Raw genomic sequence first — 27,747 nt, 5'->3', positions numbered from 1 at the left:
ATCATGATACATTGTGACAAGATAGAATAATGAAAGCATTTAAGAAATACTGTAAGAGGGGCTGGGTGGCTCAGTCTGACTGTGGCTCAGGGCATGATCTTGCAGTTTGTGGGTTCAAGCTCCATGTGAGGCTCTGTGCTGACAGCTCAGAGCCTGGAGCCTGCTTCGGATTCTGTGTCTCCCACGCTCTCTGTTTCTCTCTCTCTCAAAAATAAACATTAAAAATAAAATAAAAAAAGAAATACTTTAAGAAGCACAAAACTTTGGGCGCCTGGGTGTCTCAGTCGGTTGAGTGTCCAACCTTCAGCTCAGGTCATGATCTCACAGTTTGTGAGTTTGAGCCCTGCATGGGGCTGTGTGCTGTCAGCTTGCAGCCTGGAGCCTGCTTCAGATTCTGTGTCTCCCTCTCTCTCTCTGCCCCTCCCCCGCTCATACTCTGTCTCTTGCTGTCTCTCAAAAAATAAGTAAACATTTTAAAAAATGTAAAGAAGCACAAAGATTGTACTGAGTATTAGCCCATCTCTTCCTGAGCTCCCCAGGCAGGGCTGGGCTGGGCACTGAGTAGGAGCTGAAAAAAGAAAGTTGGGTGGGCGTCCCATGGGTGGCTAGGAAACGACCTTCCAGTATAAATTCCCTGCTGTACATATGGCCACAAGGGGTCGCTGCAGACCTGACACGCTCTCTCCATGGGCCCCTCAGCCTCCCTCCAGCTGCTTCTAGAAGGAAGGAGAGCAAGGCCAGGAAGGAGAGTGGTGGTGACTAGATGCCCCCTACAGGCCGGCTCAGACCTCCATTCTCTGTCCAGCTCCACCCTCACCGACTCCTGGTCTTTTCAGCTTTTGTCCTAAGGACTAGCCTTTTGATCCCTTTCTGCAGTTTGCTCTTTTTCGGACCTAACTCAGGGACTGGCTCCAGGTGTTTCCTTGGGCCTCCTGCTGTGGCCAGGGATGTGGTCCGGACCCTGACCGGCTTCATGGCTGAGCACCTTGGCAGACATCCCTCCGCTTCTCTGGGACTTGCTAGTAAAAGCTGAGGAGGGAGGCAGGATCAAGGGTCTCAAGGCTCCCGGGCTGGCTCCCTCTTTGCAGCCTCTGGCCTCATGTAAATACTCACATTTAAGTAAAATTAAGAACAACTGGATTTCAGTTCCTCACTCGCACTAGGCATTTCAAGTGTTGAGGGGCTACACGTGGCTAGTAGCTGCTGATCAGACAGCCCAGAGAACATCTCCACGGCCACGGAAAGCTCTGGTAGCACTAAGTGCCTCTCACCCAACCTTCACAACAACCCTATGATGCAACGGTAACCATGCATCCACCCTGGAGGTAAGGACCCGGAGGTGCACAGAGATTTGAATCTCAGCCCGGCTCTCAGTGGATTGGGGTCCAGAGGGAAGATTTAAGCTCATACAAGTAGTTCCTGGGCCCGCCAAGCTGTCTCTACGCCCAGAGCTGCCCCTAATCCGGACTGCTGTGCTCTCCCCTTCATCTGCCAGGAGTGGGACTGACCTTCTGGTCCTCAACAGCCACTGTCCCTCACGGCTGGCCCTGAGTGATGAAGACACTGGGGTTCAAGCACACACACCCCCACTTTTAAAACTGAAGTGGGGCTGCTTGGGTGGCTCAGTCAGTTAGGCGTCCAACCCTTGGTTTCAGCTCAGGTCATGATCTCACATTTCATGAGATCGAGCCCCTCATCAGACTCTGCCCTGACGGCATGTTACATACTGTTAACTGGATTCTCTATGCGGTACATTGTACCCCTGTCACATTTATTTTATAACTTCAAGTTTGTACCTTTTACCCCTTTTCCCTATCTGAACCATCTCTTCCTCCTCTGGTGACCACCAGATAGTTCTCTGTATTTATGAGTTTTTTTCTGTTTCAAGTTGTTGTTGTCCTTGTTGTTCATTTGTTTCAGTTTTCAGATTTCAAGTATAAGTGAAACCATACTGCATTTGTCTTTCTCTGACTCATTTCATTTAGCATAATACTCTCTGGGTCCATCCATGTTATCACAAATGGCGAGAGTTCATTCTTTTTATGGCTGAGTAATACTCCATTGTATTTACATACCACATCTTCTTTGTCCATTCATCTGTCAGTGGACACAGGTTGCTTCCATAGTTTGGCTATTGTAAATAATGCTGCAATAGGGGCGCCTGGGTGGCTTAGTCAGTTAAGCGTCTGACTTTCGCTTGGGTCATAATCTCGCGGTTCATGGGTTCGAGCCCCGCGTCAGGCTCTGTGCTGACAGCCAGCTCGGAGCCTGGAGCCTGTTTCAGTCTGTGACTCCCTCTCTCTCTGACCCTCCCCCTGCTCACGCTGTCTCTCTCTCTCCTAGAAATAAATAAAACATTTAAAAAAAAATAATGCTGCAATAAACACAGTGTTGCATATCTCTGTTCAAATCAATGTGTTTGTTTTCTCCAGATAAATACCCAGAAGTGGAATTGCTGGACTGTATGGCATTTTTATTTTTATTTTTTTGAGGAACCTCTACAATGTCTTCCACAGTGGCTGCACCAGTTTACATTCCCACTAGCAGTACGTGAAGATTCCCTTTTCTCTATATCTTCGCCAACATTTGCTATTTCTTCTATTTTGATAAGGCCCTTCCAACCAGGTATGAGGTGGTATCTCATTGTGGTTCTGATTTGCATTTCCCTGATGATGAGTGATGTTGAGCATCTTTTCATGTGTCTGTTCATCTGGATGTCTTCTTTGGAGAAATGCCTGTTCAGGCCCTCTGCTCATTTTTTACTTAGAGTGTTCATATCTTTTATATATTGAGTTGTGTGAGTTCTTTGTATATGTTGCACGCTCACCACTTATCAGTTATATCGTTCAAGTATCTTCTTCCTGTAGGTTGCTTTTTCATCTTGTTGATGGTTTCCTTTGCTATGCAGAAGCTTTTTAGTTTGATGTAGTCTCACTTGTTTGTTTTTGTTTTTGTTTCCATGGCTGGAGGAGACACATCCAAAAAAACATTGCTAAGATCAATCTCCCAGGCTTACTGCTTGTGTTTTCCTCTAGAAGTTTTATGGTTTCTGGTCTTACATTTAAGTCTTTAATTCATTTTTTTTTTAATTTTTTTTTAATGTTTTATTTATTTCTAGGAGAGAGAGAGAGACAGCGCGAGCAGGGGAGGGTCAGAGAGAGAGGGAGTCACAGATTGAAACAGGCTCCAGGCTCTGAGCCGGCAGTCAGCACAGAGCCCGACGCGGGGCTCGAACCCACGAACCGCGAGATCATGACCTAAGCGAAAGTCGGACGCTTAACCGACTAAGCCACCCAGGCGCCCCAATCTTTAATTCATTTTGAGTTTATTTTTGTGTATGGTATAAGAAAGTGGTCCAGTTTCATTCTTTTACGTGTAGCTATCCAGTTTCCCAGCGCAGTTTATTGAAGAGACTTCTTCAGAAGTCAAGAAGACTTGTCTTCTCCCCATTGTATGTTCTTGCCTCCTTTGTCAAAGGTTAACTGACCATATAAGTATGGGTTTGTTTCTGGGCTCTCTATTCTGTTCCACTGACCTATGTCTATTTTTGTGCCAGTACTATACTGTATTGATTACTGTAGCTTTGTAGTATCATTTGAAATCACGTGAGTATGCCTCTCATTTTGTTCTTCCTCAATTTGCTTTGGCTATTTGGGGACTTTTATGGTCCCATACAAATTTTAGGATTATTTTTTCTAGTTCTGTGAAAAATGCCATCGGTATTTTATAGAGCTTGCATTGCATCTATACATTTCTTTGGGTAGTATGGACATTTTAACAATCCATGAGCACAATATATCTTTCCATTTATTTTTGTCTTCTTCAGTTCTTTTCATCAGTGTCTTATAGTCTGCAGTGTATAGGTTTTTGCTTCCTTGGTTAAATTTATTCCTAGGTATTTTGTGCTTTTAGGTGTAATTATAAATGGGATTGTTTCCTTAATTTCTCTTTCTGATAGTTCCTTATTAATGTATAGAAATGCAACAGATTTGTGTATATTTGTTTTGTATTCTGCAATTTCAGTGAATTCATTTCTTTCTTTCTTTCTTTCTTTCTTTCTTTCTTTCTTTCTTTCTTTCTTTTTTTAATGTTTTATTTATTTCTAGGAGACAGAGAGACAGCGTGAACAGGGGAGGGTCAGAGAGAGAGGGAGTCACAGACTGAAACAGGCTCCAGGCTCCGAGCTGGCAGTCAGCAGAGAGCCCGACGCGGGGCCCGAACCCACGAACCGCGAGATCATGACCTAAGCGAAAGTCAGACGCTTAACTGACTAAGCCACCCAGGCGCCCCTCAGTGAATTCATTTCTTAGCTTTAACAGTTTTGGGGGGATCTTTAGGACTTTCTACATCTATGCAAATAGTGATGGTTTTGCTTCTTTTCTAATTTGGATGCCTTTTATTTCTTTGTCTTGTCTGATAGCTGTTGCTAGGACTTCCAACAATATGTTGAATAAAAATAGTAAGAATGAGCATCCTTATCCTGTTCCTGATTTTAGAGGAGAAACCTTTTTACTGTTCAGTATGATGTTCGCTGTGGGTTGGTTGTAAGTGGTCTTTATTATTTTGATAATATTCCCTCTATGCCCACTTTACTGAGATTTTTTAAAATCATAAATGAATGTTGAATTGTATCAAATGCTTTTTCTGCATCTGTTTAGATGATCATGATTTTTTTGCAGATTTTTAAAATTTGTTTAAATTCAAGTTAGTTAACATACAGTGTAGCATTGTTTTCAGGAGTAGAATTTAGTGACTCATCAATTACATAATAACACCCAGTTCCCATCTCAACAAGTGCCCTCATTAATGCCCATCACCCATTTAGCCTATCGCCCACCCAACACCCCTCCAGCAACCCCTAGTTTGTTCTCTGTGTTTAAGAATCTCTTCTGGTTTGCTTCTCTCTCTGTTTTTATCTGTTTTTTTTCCTTCCCTTTTCCTTCTCCTTCCCTTCTCTTCTCTGTTTTGTTTCTTACATTCTACATATAAATGAAATCATAAGATATTTGTCTTTCTCTGACTGACTTATTTCACTTAGCATAATACACTCTAGTTCTATCTGCATTGTTGCAAATGGCAAGATTTCATTCTTTTTGATCGCCAAGTAATATTCCATTATATATATGTACCACATCTTCTTTTCCCATTCATCAGTCAATGGACATTTGGGCTCTTTCCATAATTTGGCTATTTTTAATAGCACTGCAATAAACATTGGGGTGCATGTGCCCCTTCAAATCAACATTTTTGTATTCTTTGGATAAATACCTGATAGTGCAATTGCTAGGTTGTAGGGTAGTTCTATTTTTAATTTTTTGAGGAACTTCTATACTGTTTTCCAGAGTGGCTGCACCGTTTGCATTCCCACCAACAGTACAAAAGTGTTCCCCTTTCTCCACATCCTTGACAACACCTGTTGTTTCCTGAGTTGTTAATTTTAGCCATTCTGACAGGTGTGAGGTGGTATCCTGTTGTGGTTTTGATTTGTATTTCTCTAATCATGAGTGATGTTGGGCATCTTTTCATGTGTCTGTTAGCCATCTGGATGTCTTCTTTGGAAAAATGTCTATTGCCCATTTCTTTACTGGACTTTTTTTTTTTTTTTTTTTTTTTTTTTNTAAATTTTTTTTTAATTTTTTTTAAATTTTTATTTATTTCTAGGAAAGAGAGAGAGACAGCGTGAGCAGGGGAGGGTCAGAGAGAGAGGGAGACACAGACTCTGAAATAGGATCCAGGCTCTGAGCTGGCAGTCAGCACAGAGCCCGACGCGGGGCTCGAACCCACGAACCGCGAGATCATGACCTGAGCGAAAATCAGACGCTTAACTGACTAAGCCACCCAGGCGCCCCTATAGATTTTGGATACTAACCCTTTATCTGACAAGTCATTTGCAAATATCCTCTCCCATTCTGTCAGTTGCCTTTTTGTTTTGCTGATTGTTTCCTTCACTGTGCAGAAGCTTTTTATCTTCAGGTCCCAATGAGAGGACTCTTGAGGGAGTGAGGGAAGCTTTGGTTTCCCTTGCATCCAAAGACATGTCTAGGGGTTTCTGTGGCTGAGGTTAAAGAGGCTGATGATTTCCTGTCTTATGTTTAGGTCGTTTGTCCATTTTGAATTTTTTTTTGTGTATGAGGTGAGAAAGTACTCCTGTTCCATTCCTCTGCATTTCTCTGTCTGGTTTTCTCAACACCATTTGCTGAGGAGACTGTCTTTTTTCCATTGGAAATTTTTTCCAGCTTTGTCAAAGATTAGTTGGCCATACATTTTTGGGTCCATTTCTGGGTTCTCTATTCTGTCTTATTGATCTATATATGTGTTTTTGTGCCAGTACCATATTGTCTTGATGATCACAGCTTTGTAATGCAGACTGAAGTCTGGAATTGTAATGTCTTCAGCTTTGATTTTCTTTTTCAACTTTACTTTAGCTATTCGGGGTCTTTTCTGGTTCCATAAAAATTTCAGAATTGTTTGTTCTAGCTCTGTGCAGAATGCTGGTGTTATTTTGATAGGGATTGCAGTGAATGTGTAGACTGCTTTGGGTGGTATAGACATTTTAACAATATTTGTTCTTCCAATCCATGAGCATGGGATATTTTTCCATTTCTTTGTGTCTTCTTCAGTTTCTTTCATAAGCTTTCTATAGTTTTCAGCATACAGATCTTTTATTTCTTTGGTTAGACTTATTCTTATGGGTATCTTGATACTCATAGGCATCTTATGGGTCTTGGTGCAATTGTAAGTGAAATCAGTTCCTTGACTTTTCTTTCTGCTCCTTCATTATTGGTGTATAGGAATACAACCAATTTCCGTACACTGATTTTAGATCCTGTGACTTTACTTAATCCATGTATCAGTTCTAGCAGCTTTTGGTGGAGTCTTTCAGGTTTTCCATGTAGAGTATCACATCATCTGCAAAGAGTGACAGTTTTACTTTCTTGCCAATTTGTTTGCCTTTTATTTCTTTTTCTTGTCTAATTGTTGAAGATAGGACTTCCAGTACTATATTAACAACAGTGGTGAGCATGGACATCCCTGTTATGTTCCTGACTTTATAGGGAAATCCTTCAGTTTTTCCCCATTGAGGATGATATTAGCTGTTGGTCTTTTGTATATGGCCTTTAGGATGTTGAGCTATGTTCCTTCTATCCCTACCTTCTTGAGGATCTTTATCAAGAAAGGATGCTATATTTTGTCAAATGCTTTTTCTGCATCAATTGAGAGGATCATAAGTTTCTTATCCTTTCTTTTATTAATGTGGTGTATCACAGTTGATTGATTTGTGAATATTGAACAAGCTCAAGATGATGGTGATTTTTGACTTTCATTTTGTTTATGTGGTATATCATGTTGATTGATTTGTATATATTGAACCGTCTTTGCATCCATGGAATAAGTCCCACTTGATCCTTTTAATGTATTGTTGAATTTGGTTTGCTATACTTTGTTGAGGATTTTCGTATTAATTTTCATCAGGTATATTGGCTTGTAATGTGTGCGTGTATGCACATGTGTGTGTGTGTGTGTGTGTGTGTGTCTGTGTGTGTGTGTAGTGTCTGTCTGGTTTTAGTATCAGGGTAATCCTGGCCTCATAAAATGAGTTTGGAAGTGTTCCTTCCTCTTCAGTTATTTAGGAATACCTTGAGAAGAATAGGCATTAATACTCGTTTAAACATTCAGTGGAATTCACCCATGAAGCTGTTTTGTCCTGGACCTTTGTTTGTTGGAAGTTTTTTTTTATTACTATTATTACTGATTCAATATCCTTACTAGTAATCAGTCTGTTCAGATTTTCTATTCTTCATGATTCAGTTTTGGCAGATTATATGTTTCTAGGAATTAATCCATTTTTCTAGTTGTCCCATTTGTTGGCATATAATTGTTTACAGCAGTTTCTTACGATCCTTTGTATTTCTGTGGTATCAGTTGTAACGTCTCTTTAACCTCTGACTTTATTTATTTGGCCCCTCTCTTTTTTCTTAATGAGTCTGGCTAAAGTTTTATCTACTTTGTTTTCTTTTCAAAGAACCAGCTCTTAGTTTCATTGGTCTTTTCTATTTTTCTGTCTCTATTTCATTTATGTCCACTCTGATCTTTATTATTCCCAACCCTTCTACTAACTTTGAGCTTTGTTTATTCTTTTTCTAGTCCCTTTAGGTAGAAGGTTAGATTGTTTATTTGAGATTTGTCTTGTCTCTTGAGGTAAGTCTATTTTGGCTATGAACTTCCCTCTTAGGACTGTTTTTGCTGCATCCCAGTGATTTTTGAAGGTTGTATTTTCATTTTCATTTATCTCAAGATATTTTTTATTTCCTCTTTGATTTCTTCATTGACCCATCGACAGTTTAGTAGCATGTTGTTTAGCCTACATGTTTGTGCTTTTTTCCAATTTTGTCTTGTAATTGATTTCAGTATCATACCATTATGGTCATAAAAGATTCTTGATATGATTTTAATCTTCTCAAATTTATTAAGACATGTTTTGTGGCCTGACATGTGACCTATCTTGAAGAATGTTTCGTGTGCACCTGAAAAGAATGTGTATTCTGCCATTTGGGGATGGGATACTTGATAGGTGTCTGTTAAGTCTACAAACTGCATCTGGATGAGAAATCCCCCTCCCCCATTATCCTCCCCACCTCCTTTTAGCCCTGAATTTCCCTTAGTTTTAGTATTATGGGTTTTGACCTCTCTCCCAAACTATCTCCATCTCAGTTCAAGGTCAGCCTGGGTCCTGGAAAATTCTTAACCTACCAGCATCCCATGGGGTCACCTTCATCCCCAAAGGGATGGTGTGCAACCAGCTCAGCTCGGAGAGCAAATTCCACTAATACCTTTCAAATTGCAGCAATATCTGGGGCGCGTGGGTGGTTCGGTTAGTTAAGTGTCCAACTTCGGCTCAGATCATGATCTTGCAGCTCATGAGTTCAAGCCCCACACTGGGCTCTGTGCTGACGTTTTGAAGCCTGGAGCCTGCTTCAAATTCCGTGTCTCCCTCTCTCTCTGCCTCTCCCCACTTGTTCTCTCTCTCTCTCTCAAAAATAAATAATCATTAAAAAATAAAAATAAGGTAAAATTGCAGCAACATCTCACTTTTCAGGGGTAGAGTGAGAAGTCAGGGAGTGTTCACACACCCAAACTGCTAGAACCTGGTGAAAGTAGAAACTGCTAGGGTAGAGGCCTCAACTGTTCTGCATGCAAAGCACAGTAAGCACTTGCAAGCTAGACCGTTTGCGGTTGCCCCATCTACCTTAGCTGCAACCCTGCAGAGCTGTTGCCCCACACTCTGGACCTGCAGCTGAGCAAAGGTGGAGACAACTCAAGAGAGATCTGGTGGAAAGAGAACAATAGGGGAAATGTATAAATGTTAACATCTTAAGGTGACTGGACAAGATTTCCATTTCCTACATTACTCCTTCACCAAGTGCACCTCTCTTCCGATCAACAGAGTCACATAAGAATTGCCTGTCAGTGTCAGACTGTTTTCCCATTTTCAGTGAATCAGGGAATCTAGAACACAAAAAGTTAGAAAGTTCACACCCTCTATGCCTGTCTTTGTCAATAAGCACATTGAATTCTTTCCAGACTCTATGGAACTTCTCACCTAAAGACTTCCAAGAAAAACCTTACTCTCAGAGAGTGCTTCCTGATTTTAACCCAACCCTCCATGCTTCAGTTTAAACTGACATGTTTTGTTTTCAAAGGAGATGGTGATGTATGGCCTCCTTCTCTGTTGAGGACTTATTAAGTAGCTTCCAGATTTTATCTATTTTTTTAATGTTTATTTATTTTTGATGGAGAGAGAGAACACGTGAGCAGGGGAGGGCAGAGAGAGAGGGAGACGCTCTCTTGAAGCAGGCTCCAGGCTCTGAGCTATGCACACAGAGCACAATGCAGGGCTTGAACTCACAAATCATGAGATCATGACCTAAGCCAAAGTTGGATGCTTAACTGACTGAGCCACCCAGGCGCCCCTCCAGATTGTATCTATTAAAAGTTATGTTGCTGTGAACATTCCTGGGTACGTCTTTTGGTGTCAATACATATGCATTTCTGTTCAGTATGTACCTAGGAGCAAAAATTCTGGGTCATCAGATATTCATATAACCCGTTTGGTGAATTTGCCATGCAGTTTTCCAAAGTGGTTGTACTAATTTACACTCCCACTGGAGGCATACAAGAGTCCTTGCTGCTTTACATCCTCACCAACACTTGGCTGTCTATCAACAATGTTAGCCATTCTTATGGGGGATGTAGTGGTGTTTCATTTAGCTTAATTTTGCATTTCTATAGTGATTTATGAAGTCAAGCTTCATTTTCTGTTTATTTGTCACTCAGATATCTGCTTTTGTAAAACACCTATCCAATTATCTGCCCATTTTTCCTGTAGGTTGTCTGTCTTTTTCTTACTGACTTGTAGAAAGTCTTATATTCTGGTCCTTTTTCAGTCATATGTATTGAAAATATCTGTCACCCTGTGGCATGCCTATTTATTCTCTTAATGGTGTCTTTTCAAGGAATAGTACTCAAAATAATAGCCTGACAGTCTTAAAACCTCAGATTCAGAAACTCCAACTGGATCTACTCTGACCTCATCAATTCCTGAGATCCTCTGACCATCCTCTGATGATCTTGTGGACCATTTTCAGGATTCCTCTTTTCCACCTTATTGCAGTGTCCAAACACATTTCTCCTTGGATAGGAAGGAAGCTTGGAGAACTGGAAGTCACTCAAGGTAGGGAACAGATCTTAGGGTATCCGGAACTGTGCTGCCTTCGAAGCTAAGTGATGTTGAAATCATACAAATTCGGTAGTCTCTGGATCTTTCCATAGCCATCTCCCATCCTGGTTCACTAGCATGAGCTTTTCGAAGCCATGGAGAATGTTCAAAAGCGCTTACTAGTAAATTCCCTGACTCCTTCATGCTTCATGGTGAAGAAAGTCACTTAAATAATACCCCCTCAAACAAAGAGGAAATTTGAACTTTTGAAGTGTCTTCCCCACTTCCTCTATATAGACTATGAAGCAGTAACACCACCTACGTCAGAGGGGTCATTCACCTACCCCTGGGCCTGTGGCTCAGATACTCTCCCCTCAACCCCGACTTCGTGTCTGCCTTCGGTTGGACCTGTGTCCCTTCTCTGCGCCACGCCAGGCCCCATGCTGCTTTGCAGGGTTCTGCTGTTTTTCGGTAAGTCACCGAGCATAAGCTTCACTTCCTGGGCACCAAAGACTGTAAGACATTTATGGGATTGCTAATTTCACCTTTCCAGGCTCAAGTGGGTTAATGGCTGGAGCTTGAGATGAGTGTGTGTACATGGGTGTGCTTGACAGATATGGGGTGTGGTGGGGGGCCTCCCTGATGTTTCCCATCCCATTTTCCTGGGTACTCAGCAGGGCAGGCCTTCAGTGATCAGAGCTAAATTAGGGAGGCAGAAAATCACATTCTGAGGCCCAACCCCATGTTTACCCCATGAAATAAGATTAAGTTACTCATCAGCCTGACTCAAAAGGAAAATAAAGTTATAGAAAAAAGAAGGCTTTGGGCAGGGGTGGGCTGGAGGGATCAGGGAAATGGGAGAACACAGTTCTGTGCATTTTGCTCAACAATATAAGGTGGGCTTTTACAAAAAGATATATTTTGGGGATACCTGGGTAGCTCAGTGGGCTAAGTGTCTGACTCTAGATTTTGGCTCAGACATGATCTCATGGTTTTTTAGTTTGAGCTCCGTGTCAGGCCCTGCACCCATGTGTGGAGCCTGCTTGGACTTCTCTCTCTCCTTCTCTCTGCCCCTTCCCCACTTGTGCTTTCTCTCTGTCTCTCTGTCTCTGTCTCTCAAAATACATAAACACACTTTGGAAGAAAAAAACATATATTTTTATGAAACCTCCACTTTTGTTAGAATCACTCTACAATGTCCAGGCTTCTCACCAGGTCAAGAGGCTTTGCTGCTCAAGCCCTTTACAAACTAGCCATCCCCCTTCTGCCTACATCCTCTCTCTTTGGGATGGGGAGGTCTGTTTCAGGTCTGACTGGTCCTTGGGGATGGTTCAAAGAATCAAATCCATTCTTCCTGATCTATATCTCTCTCTTTGACCCACCTCCTCGGGGGCCACCTGTCACCCTCACCAGCGACTGAAAGGACTGGTCCTCCAAGGGTAGAGAATTATGAGAGTGGGGAGAGGGTCACTGGGTCTCCCAGACTCAACTCAGTCCAGCGACTATCACCCTGCCACACTTAGAAGGAATAGTCGGGGCATATATTTCATTTTACAATTTCTGAGTTGACTTACTTTTTATTTTAAACTTGGTCCTAATAGTTTGTTTGTGTTTGTTCATTTGTTTGTTTGTTTGTTTTTGTTGAACCAGAAAAGCAAACCATTCTTAAGCATGATCTCTTCCTGGACAGAATTTGTGGGCATTTGACCTTGTGAGGAAAACCCTTGTTCTGCTCAATGCTCATCCTTCCCCCACATCCCTGTTACCTTGTGTACTTATGAATGGCCATTCAGACAAGGGAAAAGATCTCATGGTCATACGGCAGGATCAGGATGGCCTAGTGCCTGGAAATATTCCAGAAGAAAGGCTATCACGGGGAAATCACTACCTTGTAAAAGGAACAGCCTTTGGACTTGACTGGATAAAGTCCAAGTGCTTCCCAACTTGGAGCCCAGTATCTGGATGGGGGATGGGGAGGAGCAAAGAAAGAGAGAAGAGAATCAAAAACTGGCTGACTAGGGGACAGCGTGGTGGAGGACCTAAATTCAATAGGATCATGCTTGATGCTTGGGGACCCCAGAAAACCAGCCTAAGGTGCAGACCCCATGGCTAGGTGTGGAGGAACAGAGTTACCATAAATGCACAGCTGTTGTTTCCTCTTAGATGTGGGCAGAGAGACAGAAAACACCCTGCTCAGTAGTGCACACATTATCTCATCTAACCTTTCAAATCTTATTGGCTGGGTATTTTTTTGTCCCTATTAAGCGATTGAGGAAACTAAGGTTCAAAAAGGTTAAGAAACTTGTGTAGAATTACTCTGCCAACAAGAGCAAAACAGAGATATAAATCCAAGTCCGCTTGCTTCCAGACATATGCTTTCTCCATTCCACCTGGATGTCTCTAGCAGGTCTCTGGTTGGGTTCTAATCACATAAGACTGGAAAATAAAATTTATTTAAAGTGCCTGGTGGGGTATGTTCACACAATACATGGTGCCTGTTACTCTTATTGGCCATCAGGGATTCAAGAGGCGAGGAGCCCTGGTCCTGAACGTGCTGGGACATGGTCATACACTAAAGATATATTTGAAGTTTGAGAGATGAACCTTAATTTCCTTCTGAGCTAAGTGTTATCCAAGTTCAGTCCCAGAACTGGAACCCACCACCTGTAGACACACACACCATCCATGGCAGGTGTCTCTGGGCTCCCATGTCATGGCTACTGCCTAGCACTGTGGAAGACACAGCTTGGTGAAGCAGTGTGTCCCAGTGTGCTAGAGCTTGACTGTGAGAGAGTCCTTCGCACTTTGCAGAAATCTGCTTCCTTGGTCTCTCTCATTTCCTATGAATTAGTCTTACTTCTGCCTGAAGTCTCTCCCCTTTTAAGCTTAGCCCATCAAATATTTGAAGGCTACTATGTCCCTCCTCAGCTGTGTCGTCCTCGAGTGGGGAATGGAGTCTCAGCTCTGCTCATCATCCTGGTCTGCTTGGGCTCGATGCCCTTTGTCAGTGGACCAGGCGCTGTGCCTTCCCCTGCCTCCCACCATGACCTGACTTGTGCCAAGGTCAACAGGGCTGTGGCCTCCATTGTCCAGGACTCTGTTATGCAGCTTATTCATTGGTGGCTCTTGGCTGTGTTATCACCTCATCTTCAGCCTGTAGCAAACTGGAGCCCATGGTCTCTTTTGTAAGAAGCCCCTCTGTACACCCTGCTGCCCACTGCCTTCGTTACAGACACTGTCTCTGCAGGCACAGCTCCCAGGTCTCACGGGGTCTGGGGACGCAAGCTCATCCGAAGTGTCCCTCTGCTCTCTAGATGCCTCCTCTCTTGCTGTAGACCTTCGGTGCCCTCACTCCTATTTACTTATCACTTTGAAACTGCAGAAGTGTTTTGCGGGTGAGGAGGGAAAAGGAAGAGGGACATCACTGTACTGTGAGGTATTAGTCACTCTGAGATCAGGCCTCCTTTCTGCTTTCAGTCAATGCAGTAACCACTCTCCCAGGTGGTGGGTCACTGTAATCTACACAACCACTCTGTAAGGAAGAAATGACTGTTATGGCTCCCACTGTATAGACAGAACCAGGAATTGAAGGCTATTGGAATTTAAACAATTTGTCCAAGCTCACACAGAAAGAGGTGGAGTCATGAGTCCAGTTAATGTCATGTGACTCCAAATCCTGCATGCTTCCCACTGCAGCAAGCTCAGAGAAGAGATGTTTAGGGGTGCCTGGGGGGCTCAGTCAGTTAAGCGTCAAGACTCTTGGTTTCTGCTCAGGTCATGATCTCATGGTTTCATGAGTTTGAGCTCTACATCCGACTCTGCACTGGCAGCCTGGAGCCTGCTTGGGATTCTCTCTCCTCTTCTCTCTGCCCCTTCCTGGCTCGTCCTATGCCTGTCTCTCTCAAATAAATAAATAAACTTTAAAAAAGTTTCCAAGAGATATGTTTAGATGGACACAGGGGGAGATGGAGGGATGGCAAGAAAGACTCAATTCTACACACACTGAAAGCCTGTGGCTGAGCTAACCCCTAGCTGAGCAGAAAATTGAAGCTAAAAGCCTCCATGTGGGTCCCTGGCCATGTGGACAGCAAAGGTGACAGCATGTGGCTCAACACACCAAATAGTCGCATCTCAAGCCCCTGGTGAGAGGGTCTTCACCTACCCCTCCCAAAGCCATTCCCACATCTCTCCATGTCTGCACAGCACCTGGGACATGTCACTGTGAAGGACACAGTAAGTGCCGGAGGACTGTGGCCCGACTGTGCTCAGCCCAATACCACTGGCTGCTTTACCGCTTGTCTAGAATACTCTCCACCATTCCATGTCCAGTTGTGCTCCGCCCCCATTCCTTGGGCCATTCATGCCTGTCTATCCTCATCTGTCATCATTTTGTGGCTTGGCCTCTCTTCCTGGGCCACATATGCTCCTCAAATATTCATTCATTTAGGGGTACCTGGGTGGCTCAATTGGTTAAGCATCTGACTTCAGCTCAGGTCATGATCTCACGGTTCCTGGGTTCAAGCCCCCCATCGGGCTCTGTGCTGACAGCTAGCTCAGAGCCTAGAGCCTGTTTTGTATTCTGTATCTCCCTTCCTCTCTGACCCTTCCCTGTTCATGCTGTTTCTCTCTCTCTCTCTCAGAAATAAATACAACGTTAAAAAAAATTTTTTTTAATTCATTCATTTAAAAACAGTGCCGCATACAAAGGTCCAAGCACAGTGCATGATGCACTGGCCTGTGTGTCTGTCACCTCTTCATGCATCCCATCTGACCTGCTCATCTGGAGTTCCTCACTCCCCTCAACTGTCACTTCCAGGCTCTACTCTCCAGAGCTGCATAGACAGATTGGTTTCAGGAATGCCAAGTCTGCTCTCTGAGTTCTTCTGCAAGGCAGAGAGGTGCTTGGACCCACTAGTGCAAGAGTCCACTCTTGTGTCTCCCACGTCACATGCCCTGCCCCACTTGGTGGGGCACAAAGGAAAGAATTTATCCAGTAGACACTTGTTGAACACAGACTCTTCCAGGCATGGGTCCTAGGCATAGGTGACAGAACAGTGAACAAGTCTCTACCTTCATGGAACTTACATTCTAGACAGAGTGAGACAGCTGATAATAAGTAGGCAATTTAAAGAATAAGATCATTTCAAATAGAGATAAGTGCTCTGATGATAATACAATGGGGTGTTGTAATAGTGGTTGAGGAGAATTCCTTCAACTGGGGGCCCCAGAAAGACCTAAGGAAGTGACATTTGAACTGAGATGGGGGCAGAGGATTCCAGGCACTGGTTCTAACAAAAAAGCTGAGTGGTTTGGTGGCTGCGTGGCTAAGTGATTGAGGGACTGGGTGACTGAGTGGCTGGGTAGTTGAATGGCTAGTTGACTGAGTGATTGAATCGCTGGGTGACTGAGTGGCTAGATGGCTGAGTGGCTGGGTGGCTGCATGGTTTAGTGGCTGGATGGCTGGGTGGTTGAGTGGCTGAGTGGCTAACTGGCTGAGTGGCTTGGTGGTTGAGTGGTGAGGTGGCTGAGTGGCTGAGTGATTGAGACATTGAGTGGCTGGATGGTTGAGGAGCTGGATGGTTGAGAGACTGGAGGGTTGAGTGGCTGAGTGGCTGGGTGGGTGAGTGGTTGAGTGACTGAGTGGCTCGGTGGTTAAGTGGCTGGATGGCTGAGTGGCTGAGTAGCTGGGTGTCTGGGTATTGGATGAGTAAGTGCTTAGGGGGCTGGGGGGTTGGTTTATTGAATGGATATGAGCACCCATTTCTGAGGTGACAGACCTCCTTGTGAAAAAGTTGTATTATTTTTCCTAATTCTATCATTCTGTTCTCTTACAGTTCCCTGTGTTGGGCAAACTGGTGAGTTGTTTTGTTCTCTTCTGCCTCCAAGTGTGTCTCTGGGCCAAAACTTAACTGATGGGCCACCGGGTACCCCGGAAGCATCTTCAGAGTGGCAGACTAGGCCCATCCCTTGGGAGTCTTGGCTCACGCCCAGACAGAAATGAGACGTGGGACTCCACTGTTCTCGGGCTGAGAATAGTTCTAGGTGACTCAAGTCCCAGCAAATGGCTCTGGGCCTCATCCTGTTCCCTTATACGTGGCACTGGCCCCTCTTCTCCCCTCAGAGTGGGTCTGGAGCTCCTGTATTCTTCACTCAGCAAGGCCCGGACTCCCTTCCATCCCTCGTATGTTCAGAGACAGCGGCTTTGACCCTCAGTTCCCTCTGCCTCCTGGTCCATCCTGACCTTCACGGAGCTCTCTATCCAGTAGGAAGAACTCTGACCTATGAACATCTTGACCTCCAAGGACATGTTCTATGGTGCTGGAGGCAGTGGGGGCTCCTGGGAAGAATTCAAACCCATGCTCAGTGCTTCTTGACAGAGCAGGAGGAAAAGCAAGGCTCATCAATGAGTCACTCCTTGAGGCTTCAGGGGTGGGTCCTGAGGACCCAGGGAGACCCAGACAAAGGCAGGATATACTGGGAGTCCCCATCTGATCCCTCATTATTGCTCTCAGCTTATCAGGCCTGGCTCCTGAGACTGTCTGGGACCAATGGTGTCTGGCTTGTCAAAGAAGTACGGCCTGGGGACAGGCCCAGGCTGTGTCCCCAGGAGCTCCTCTCTTGTCCACATCAGGCCACAGAATGTCTTTAGGAATGAGGACAGACAGGACAGAACACTCCCCACAACTGTGGTGGGAGTGAAGCTCCCTGCTGGGGGAGGAGATGGAGGCCGGGGAAGCTGGAGAAGGAAGGCAGGTGGCTCGAGCCCTCATCCACCTGTCTGACTGCTTGCTGGCGGGCAGGGGCAGCTGCTCTGAGAGGTAGACACTGCAGAAAGGCTTGTGCTGGAAAAGCCTGGGGGCAAGTAACGGGTCTAGGGAGGTGAGGACTGGGTCAGCAGGAAGGAGGTGGGACAATGGATGGGAGGAATTCAACTCGACCCAAGCTTGGCAACGTTGAAAAGACGATGTGAAAGGAACGGAGGTGCAGTGCAAGGGAAGATGGCCAAAGAGAAGACGCAGGGAGAGGAAGGAGGGGAGGAGGGGGAGCAGAGCGGAAAGCAGACCCCGGCCCTGGCCTCTCTCACATGAAGGTCTGGGGGGCGGGACAGCTGAGCAGGTGCTGTCCAGCAGAGTCTGTCCCCAGGAGGAGGACTGGGGGAGGGATGGGGCAGAGGGAGAACACTAGCCGATGCGGTGAGTGCTCCAGGGCGACCCTGTTCTCGTGTCTCACAGTCTGGCTGTACCTCCGAGCCTCGCCAGACCCCGTGTTTGAGGGAGACCCCCTGACTCTGCGATGTCACGGATGGAAGAACACGGCCCTGTCCTGGGTGAAGTTCTACAAAAACGGAAAATTACTCCAAAAGCCCAGGACCAGATGGTCCCTGTTCATGGGGACAGCTACACTGGAGAGCAGCGGCCACTATAGCTGCTCTGGGAAGGTGGGCTACATCCCACACCTGGGCACACAAACTTCAGAGATGGTCATGGTTCAAGTCCAAGGTGAGTCACCAGCTCAGGGGGGTTGGGGGTGGGGGTGGGGTGCTGCTCAGGGATCTGGTCTCTAGAGTTCAGCAGGCAGCCGTCCTTCTGGCAGACCTGATGCTGGGCGACCACAGGGACTTGGGACGTCCATCCTGCTGTCCAAGTGCCTCCAGAGCCCAGGGAAAGAGGGGGATGCCCTGGGCCAGACCCTTCCCCTCTGGGGACCAGCTGACCCTAAGGCCCTCTGGCTCTGGCTCAGGGTTCCAGAGAGGCTCTGGCAGGTGTGGGTCGCAGCTGGGAGGCGGGTCCTGGGACACAATGACAGTGTCCCCCACGGCGCGTGGAGCTGTGAGCTGGGATGTGCCCTGGCTTAGACCGTGGCCTCTGGGGACTCACGGTTCAGGAGCCCCCCCTGAGCCTGGGCCCGCGTCTCCCCAGAGCTGTTCCCGCCTCCTGTGCTGAGCGCTGTCCCCTCCCCCGAGCTCTGTGAGGGGAGCCCGCTGACCCTGAGATGCCAGACGAAGTTGCACCCCCAGAAGTCGGCCTTGAAGCTCTTCTTTTCCTTCTACAGAGATGAGAGCACCTTGCAGGACTGGGGCCCCCACCCAGAGCTTTCCCTCCCAGGAGCCCAGGAGGGAGACTCTGGGCTTTACTGGTGCCAGGCCACCTCTGAGGGTGGTGTGACCCAGAAGCAGAGCCCCCCGCTGGAGGTCAGGGTGCAGGGTGAGTGGGGAGGAGGGGAGACACTCCCCAGGAGCCTGGGCTTTGGGTGATGGGACCCCTGGACCTGTGGGGAGGGGTCCCCAGGGGAGGAAGGGCCAGGAGCCTGGGTGGTACAGCCTAGCCTTCCCACTGTGTGCTGCCCCAGCTCCTGTGTCCCAGCCTCTACTCACCCTGAGACCTGGCCCCACCGGCCTTGCTGTGGGGGCCGTGGTGGAGCTCCTCTGTGAGGCCCAGGAGGGCTCCCCTCCAATCCTGTACTCATTCTACCTGGACGGGAGGATCCTAGGGAACATCTCATCTCCCTATGGAAGAGCCACCTCCTTCCCCGTCACCGTGATGTCAGAGCAGGATGCCAGATACTCCTGCCGGGCAGAGAACTACGTCTCTGGAGAGACAAGTGAGCCCAAGATATTCTCCCTGGATGGTACGTCTTGTCCCCCAGCAAGGCCCTGAGCCACAGCAAGCTGGCATGGGGCAGGTTGCACCCCTCTGTGTGCCCCCCACCCACATCCTGCACAAGGCTGGGCCCATAGCAGGCACTGCATGACTGAGCCTGGACATTGCTCAGTATCTGCCAACTGGACCTGGAGGGAAAACAGGAGATCCTTGGTGGGGGCGGGTAATGGCCATTGGTGGTGCCACCCGTCCATGCTGGTGTCCTCTGGGCCATCTCTGATTCCATCTGCAAAGCTCCCCAGGCCATGCAGTCCCCCTGATGCCAGCCATTCTGCCTTCCCTGTCCATCTGGGGTATAATTTTGAATTTCATCCTCAGCACTCGTGGCCACCCCTACTCAGGGCTTATCTGCCCCCGTCAGTCCCCACTGGCTGGTTCCTGGGCTGTCCGTGAGCCTGTTTGGCGTGCTGGTCATCACCACGGTGCTTCTGGCTTACTTCAGACCCTGGAGAAAACCTGGTCAGTAACCTTTTCGGCTTTCTTGGTGGCTGAATCCCTATGCCAGGCATTCCCAGTCTTTGGAAAGCCAGTGCCTAATGGGGCCAGCTGCTTCCTTCCCCAAGGTGTTGGGTGAGAGGAGGGACTTCTCTTGATATGTCACATAAAGTAGTCCATGGAGGGACCTTTCCAAAACACACACACGGTCACCCAGATGATGTGCAAAACACACAACTGCACGCTTGGGCATGAATGGAGGCACAAACAGAGGAATTCTCACCAGCCAAACGCAAGGTCCATCAGATTCCTTCACGTTCAGAAGACAATCTGTGGCTGCAAATATGCAGGGACACCGCAGGCCTCCAACCCTCAGTCATGAAGCTCACCAGAGCTCTAGTCTGCTGAGCAGAGGAGAGAGAAGGGGTGAGAAGCCCAGGGTGCATCTGTGTCTCCCCTCTTGTCCAGCGCTGAGCCCGAGGTGAGAACCAGTGGACATTCAGTCATCAGGAAGGAACATGGTGGGAGCAATGGCCTGCTGCCAACACTGCTATTTACTAATTCCACAACCTTGGGCCAGTTCATGAAGTGTCTCCCTCTCGGGGTTGTTGTGGGGGGTTCGGCTGAGGAGATGACAGGGATCTGACACGTGACATGTTGCGCTGGCACTTGGTGGGCGCCCAGCACAGTCTCCCTCTATCTACGCAGATTGCTCAGGCCACCCCTTCCCCTGCCACACATTCTCTAATCCCTCCCATCAGAACCACTGAAAAATAAAACGTTTGGTTAGATTTCAGATGTAGCGGGATCCATAGAAAGAAAAAGGGAAAGCGTTCAGATAAATGGCCTTTCCAGGTAACCGGTTGACCTTGGTATTACAGACTTTCCTTCTCTTCTATCCGGTCATGGTCATGACGGTGGGGCAGGAATGTGGGCTCCCACAGCCATCACCTTGGGTGGCTCCACATGCGTTCTTATTCTAATCTTTCTTTACCTCAGGCCACATTTAAGGGAAGGCCTACTGGTGCCAAAGCTATTTGATGCCAGCTTATCCCTAGGCCTTCAAACCCACCTACTGAGACTCAAATCCACCCCACCTCCTCCTCTCGGGGGCAGCGTTCTTATTTTCCACTTGCCAAGGGAAAAAAGCGATTGCTCTCCTAGACCTCCAATGCTGGGTTTACTTATTCAAGTCGGCAGCTCCTTCTGTTAAGGGATTTGTGATGAGTTTTTCGGGAGCTGGGCCAGACTACTCAGTGAGAAAGACCACCCAGTCACAAAATCAAAGTATTCCTCCCTGAGCACCAGCCAGGATACCTGGAAGGGCCTCTCCCCAGCCCTGGACCCACTCCCTTGCCTTACCAGCACCCCAGTTAGGGCTGGGGCCAGCCTCCAACTTCCTCTCTTCATTTTGATTTATCAGTCTTTGTCCAATGAAGATTCCCTCTAGTCCTGAGTCAAGGTCCCATGCAGGCTACCTTGCTTTAAGGTAGGAGAAAGATGGAGGCAGGCCCAGAGCTACATGGGGAAGCAGCTAGAATAGCAGACCAGGGACTGAAGATGTGTGATGTCTAGCATTCCTGTATCTACAATAAAGCCCCCTTCAAATGGCCCAGCCATTCACCTGGTCTCAGTAAGGCAGGTGCTTCTGTTTCCATCCAATCACCTCTGGGTCAGAACATTAGAGACAGCAGCGCAGCATAGCTCTACCCACACCCCCCCCCCCAATCCCCAGACAAGGCAGTGGGGGAGAGTTGCTGGCGAGGGGTCCTCAAGAGGAAGAAGCCTCTCACAGGGAATGAAAGAACATCCCTCTTCATGGGGAGATTCTGCCGTTGCACGGTCCACACTCCCCCCACTCAATCCCCACTGCCGACCTGGGATCAGCTGGGTTCTACTGTGTTAAGGAACCTGTCACTGGAGAAAGTAGGGCTCCTGGTGGTGGTCCTCCTATTCAGGATCTCAGCGACACAAAACCTTTAGAATGTCACATGGAAAACCACCTCCAGGCTCAATTCCAAAGCTTCCCAAGGAAAGCTGTATATCAACAGCTTCATTCCCCACACCCTGCTCTGGAAGATTCCTAACCATTGCCAGATAGTATGTCCACTTCTTTGACAAACAAAAACCACACCACAGCCAAAGATCTCTAACAGGCTGCATCCCTGAAGGCAACTTTCAAAACATTTTGGCCAGTGATGGTGTCAGTAGTGCCATAGGCAGTTGTGCAAGGGGCCCACTTCAAAGTAGCACCTGCCTCGATGCACAAGCTCTGATTTGTTTGTTTAAGAGCATTCATTTTACTACCTGTTGTCACACCTCCTGTAAAACAGAGGCCCATTGAATTCCTGGAGTTCTTGAGTGAATGGAGACTCAGAAACACAGCCCCTGATGAGTGAGCTCCTGGTTATTAACCAGGAGCTTCTCAGAGTCTCTGTAAATGCACTCTTGGTTCTATAGGAGGCTCCAGTGATTCTGGTGCTTTCCTGCTGTCAGAGCTAATGAACACTTCCTGGCATGACCCAGGTGTTCTAAAATCCACATGTGGCCTTGTTCCTATCCTAGAAGCTAATCTTTAAAGTTCTAGAAGACGCTAGTGGAGAAAAAGCATGTAAACCCGGATTAAGATTCTGTCCCTACCACTCACCTTGTATGACCTTGGAGAAGTCACCTCTCCCAGCCTCAGTCACCTCCTCCATAATACTACATATGATACTATGATATCATAGCATCAACCTTTGCAAGATGGTTGTAAAGAATATCAGACCCCAAAGGGTTAGGAGGGGAGGCTCTTTTGCCATCCAGCTAGGTGCTGGTTACGGGGAAGGGTGTTGTGCTGTGATGCAGACATTGTATTTGAATTCCCTGACCCAGTGTCTGGTACACAGTGGGTGGCCATAGTTATGAGCTTTTCCTTCTTCTGTAAAGCAGCCTGAATGGTCAGCTGGGGCCCTCTCCATGCAAGAGACATGACCTATCCTTTCTGACCCTGCTTCCTCCCAGTTTGTGATTCCCATAGGGCCATTCTACACTCAAGGGTATTTTTCAAAGGAAACATCCCATAAAAATTAACCATGTCCAGACCTGTGAATTAGTCCTCATAAACAAACCAGACTCAGACCTCTGGCAGCCTCCACTGACTTTCTTTCTCTCAGACTCTCTACCTCCCACTTTCCAGCATGTTCTCTCAGAGAACTGAATGAATTGTGCCTTTCTATCTCCCAGGGCCCCCTCCGTCTCAGAATCCTCCCCTGGCCCCCGGTGGAGAGCTGGATGCACTGTATGGCAAAGGTAAGTCCCTCCAGGAGGACCATGCATGGTCTCTCCCTGAAGGCAGAGAAGGGCCTCTGAAGGGGAGCAAGAAGGAGGCCCCTGTGAGCCCCAAGTCTCAGGAATCAATCATCAGGGAAGGAAATGGATGGCTTCTGGGGAGAGCTGGAGGGCCAGTGCCATGAAGCTGGTGGAGGGGCAGGGAGGTAGGAGGGAAGCCCGACCTCCGAAGGGAGGGCATAGAGAGGTTAGACCACCGGTTGGCAAACTCTGGCCCATGGGCCAAATCTCGTTCACCGTGAAGCTTTGTATTTGTAAAGAACATTGTATATGTTTTGTGTATGGCTTCTTTCACACTACAGAGCTGAGTGGTGGCAACAGAGACTGTATGGCCTGCAGAGCCTAAAATATTGACTCTTCTAAATGGTAAAAGTTTGCCAACCTCTAGTTTAAACAATGTTGGGGCTGGTGAAGCTGCTAGAATCTGCTGTGGGAGCAGGCACCTTCTGCCAAGATGCTTATCCCACATTAATGACTGCCACCCACTCCCAGCTACCTCCAAGACAGAGCCCCAGACTGGCTTCCCTCCATAGGTTCTTCAGGACACTGGGGTCTTGAGGTGGGAGAGTGGGTGGGTCCTAATCAAGCCTCTTCCTTCTTTCAGTTCATTGGCAGAATGAGAATGAAGAAGATGGTGATTACTCTGCAGTATACACAGCCCCACGGGAGACTAAAGGTGAGTATTCTTGGATGAAACTGAACATTTTTGCTAATGTAAAGGGAAAGTGTTAGGTGTGGAGTGAGGTATCACTACCACTACCATCAACATTGCCATTGTACCACGACTATAGTGATCATTATCACCTCTACCACTACCATAATTACCACCACCCCATCACTACCATGCCACAACCACCACCACCACCCTCACCACCATCACTACCATCACCATCACCATCATCACCACCGACACCACCACTACCATCATCATCACCGTCACCACCACCACTACCACCTCTACCACCACCATCAGCACCATCACCACCACCATCATCACCACCATCACCACCATCACCACCATCACCACCACCATCATCATCACCACCACCACCACCATCACCACCATCACCACCATCACCACCACCATGACAACCAGCACCACAATTACCACCACCACCATCACCACGAAAAAACACTATGTTGTCCACCATAATGACTATCTTCAACATCATCTCCACCATACCACCACTGTTGCTACCCTAACTAGGGAGTTTTTCTGACTTTTTCTTAGCACTGTGGAGGAACAAAGAAAAGAGAGAGAGAACGACACAGCTTGCCTTTGTCTCAGAGTATAAGCCTCAACAGGACAGTCCCAACTCTTAGAGGAGCCAAGACCATGAGCTCCAGCCACAAACACCAGAATTAGATGACAGGGCCAGGGAAAGCAACGTGGCATCATGGGAAGAATATGGGTTTCTGAGTCAGTCAGATCTGAGTTCAAAACTGGACTCTGTACTCACTGTGCAACTGGGCAAGGCAAGACCATTATAAATTCCTAGGAATGGAACCTAGGTTCTCAACACCTTAAAGATTATCTGCCGTGTCATAGACATTCAAAAACAGGAAGCTTTTAGTTTTTGTTTTGCGGATGTTTCTATTCCTGGTCTGTAAAATGGGTGTGAAGCAGCCTGGGGCTCCTGCTCCTTCCCACGAAGGGAACTTAGGGAAAGTGGACAGACAAGGAGTCTCTTGGGCTCAGGGGCAGTTTCCCCAGGACCCAAGCATGGCCAGGTAGATGGGAAGGCACAGGTAGGCACAGGTCATTTCAGAGGAGAGTTCAAAGGGAACTTGAACATGAGAAAGAAGAAAAAGAAGCCAATGTCCGAATATAGTTTTCATAAGGAAATGGGGCTGTTTTCATTGTAGCAGGGAAACAAGGTGAAGGCATGATTCAGGGAGGGGTGGCTTACTCCCAGCTCATGGTAGGCTTTCCCTGATGGGAGGGTGAGGAGTCCTGAAATCCAAAGTCAGGAAAGGCCATTGTATTCCAAGAGTCACAGGAAGGGGGTGCTGGATCTTTTATCGTTGCAAGAATGCTTCACGTTCACAAAGATTTGATATTTGTCTACAGCTCCCCTTCTTACAGACATGACCGTAGGGAGTATTAGCCACGCTGAGCCGCCGTTTTCTCCCCTTAATTTGAGAAGGAATCAATCGGCTCTACTTTGCAGGATTAGTGTGAGATGAATATAATAAATATAATCCTCACACTTGAAGGATTGCCTGGTGCATGGTGACTGTCTAATGCAGTAGATGCTTTAAAGGCATCTTTGATACGCTCATGTCTCTTTCTTCTCATTATAATCCCTGTGACCACCACCTCCCTTCTCTCTGGCTAGGGAAGCTAAGGTCCCAGGGCTGAGTGACTGGCCTGCAGTTAGGCTGTGGTTGAGCTGGGAAGACCCAGACCTCCTGATTCTTGGGCCCCCCTGTATTTGGATGAAGGATGAGGGGTCCCCAGAGGTGTAAGGGGGTACAGCGCTCCCTGGGCTGGTCCGTGCTCTGTAAGAGAAGACAACATGGAGGAGGCGGGCTGCAGGTGCACGGGTGAGCCAGATACCCTAACCCGAGTGTTTCTCTCTCCCCTGCAGCCCGGCCTGCTGCCTCAGCCTCGGGAACTCAGGTGAGTTGGACCCCCTGCCCTCCCCCCACCCTCTATGTTCCATCTGCCTCCTGATCCTGACCCGCGTCTCCCATAGGACACTTCTGTCATCTACACGGAGGTGAAACACTCGCGGCTTGGTGAGCTTCCAGCCAGGAAGCCGAATCCGAGAAGCAGGGCCCACAGAGTTCTCCCTGGTCACTTCGAAGAGGTCCTCCTCTACTGATGGGATTCTCCCCAACACCACCCACCCATGGCCCCCAGTGATACCCAGGAGGCCAGCGGGAACCCCAGCCCCTTCTGCAGATCCCCAGTCCCTGAGCCTGGCAGCAAGGGAGCCCTGCGTCCTGGCCAGGGTCCCCAAGAGATGCGAGGAGCACCTAAATGATCTCTGAGCAGAACAGGCAGCATGGGGGCATGGACATCGGCACTGACGGGTGACGAGGGGACTGGACATGGGAGCCCCAGAGGTTTTCTTTCTCATGAGTGGAAGGATTGGAATCCACATGCAACCTGTTTCTGTTCACAGCCCGTCCAGGCTCCCACGTTTCCAAAGTTTATGGAACTGAGGCTTGCCCTGAATCCCCATGTGCGGAGCACAGCAGAAAACTCAGTTACCCCTCATGTTCACAAAGATGCATGCTTGTAGAACGTGTTTGTTAATAGAAGCCTATCAATGTCATTCACCAATACCAGTTGCTTGTAGTGCCCGATGGTTTGGTTTGGTCTGGTTTGTGGAGTCCACACCCCTTGATGCTGAGAGTTCTGTACTAGTAACTAGGAGGATTCGTTATCTCTGCTCTTCCTCCGAGCCCCAGTTCCTGCCAGGCCCCTGCTCCCCGATCACAGAATGAGGTCCCAGCTGGACTTCACCCACCACACCCGCCTCTCCTGGGAAGAGGTCCACGTTCTCAGGGAGCTCCGGCCAGGGCACCCAGAGCTGGACACAGTCAGGGTCCAGTCTTGAGCTTAATGGAAACGTAGCCACTCAGAGGCACCCCCAGATCTGCTGAATCTCAGTCTGCATTTAAATAAGATCTCTAGGCGACTCCTATGCACATGAAAGTCTAGAAGGCCTGGTCTGCCTCCAAGCAAACTTTATGGGAATACCTGTCCACTCGCCTTCTGGAGTGTCACTGGATAAAACAAGAGGGCCCAGAGCACTACTAGGTCAATCTGTGTTAGCATTTCTCACTTCCCTATGGCTTCTCTTCCTTCTCTTCCCCCACCTGACCTTCCTCTTCCCCAGCCTCTTCCTCCTCCTCCCCATGTCACTCATCGCTGGTCCAATCTGCATCCAGAGTACACCGGGGCCCCACTCCCTCGCTTCTTGTCTGCCAGGCCAAGAAGCACATGTCAGGTCATCTAGAAGCACAGGGTCCTCGCTGGTCAATCAGGAAGTACCCGTAGAAGCCAAGCCTTGCCATGCCCCCTATAAACGGGCTATGCCCCTTGTAAAGAGTCCAGTCAAAGACAGGACAGCTCATGAAGGAGACACTGATGCCGGGGACCCAGAAGGAGCTGGCCTGCTCCTTCCCACGGACCGCCCCCTCCCTGGGAATTCAGGCCTCTTGCTCTCTGCCCTACACCAGCGATGCTGGCCCGGTGTTTACCAGGACGGGATGCTTGGAACAATGAAAAGCAAGAACCTGGACACTTTTGTAGCAATCTGACAGAGTAATTCTGTTTGTTTAATATAGTCAGAAAAAATAGGGCTTATATTTTGCATGTTTCTTTTTATTTCTTTTTTATTTAATAATGTTTTTAATGTTTTATTTATTTCTGAGAGAGACAGACAGCGTGAGCAGGGGAGGGTCAGAGAGAGAGGGAGATACAGAATCGGAAACAGGTTCCAGGCTCTGAGCTGTCAGCACAGAGCCCGACACGGGGCTCGAACCCACGAACTGTGAGATCATGACCTGAGCCAAAGTCGGATGCTTAACCGACTGAGCCACCCAGGTGCCCCACTTTTTATTTCTTTTTATAGTAAGTGGCTTTTAGTG

At 47.5% G+C, this 27,747-nt stretch overlaps 1 protein-coding gene across 1 annotated transcript; it reads left to right on the top strand.

Annotated features, from left to right (window-relative positions):
* The first annotated feature begins 11,133 nt into the window (after window positions 1–11,133).
* LOC120241365 (Fc receptor-like protein 6) lies at window positions 11,134–25,970 on the top strand. The gene is made up of 10 exons (XM_039246422.1): window positions 11,134–11,188; window positions 16,552–16,572; window positions 17,950–18,216; window positions 18,637–18,921; window positions 19,067–19,345; window positions 19,696–19,836; window positions 23,038–23,103; window positions 23,747–23,818; window positions 25,734–25,765; window positions 25,842–25,970. Exons 1-10 carry the CDS (start codon window positions 11,158–11,160, stop codon window positions 25,968–25,970), a joined length of 1,323 nt encoding a protein of 440 aa, XP_039102353.1. The 5' UTR covers window positions 11,134–11,157.
* Window positions 25,971–27,747: the final 1,777 nt, after the last annotated feature.

Source organism: Hyaena hyaena, unplaced genomic scaffold (assembly GCF_003009895.1).
Source record: "Hyaena hyaena isolate Hyena2069 unplaced genomic scaffold, ASM300989v1 scaffold_281, whole genome shotgun sequence".
Lineage (NCBI taxonomy): Eukaryota > Metazoa > Chordata > Mammalia > Carnivora > Hyaenidae > Hyaena > Hyaena hyaena.
This window is presented reverse-complemented; position numbering and strand designations above follow the sequence as displayed.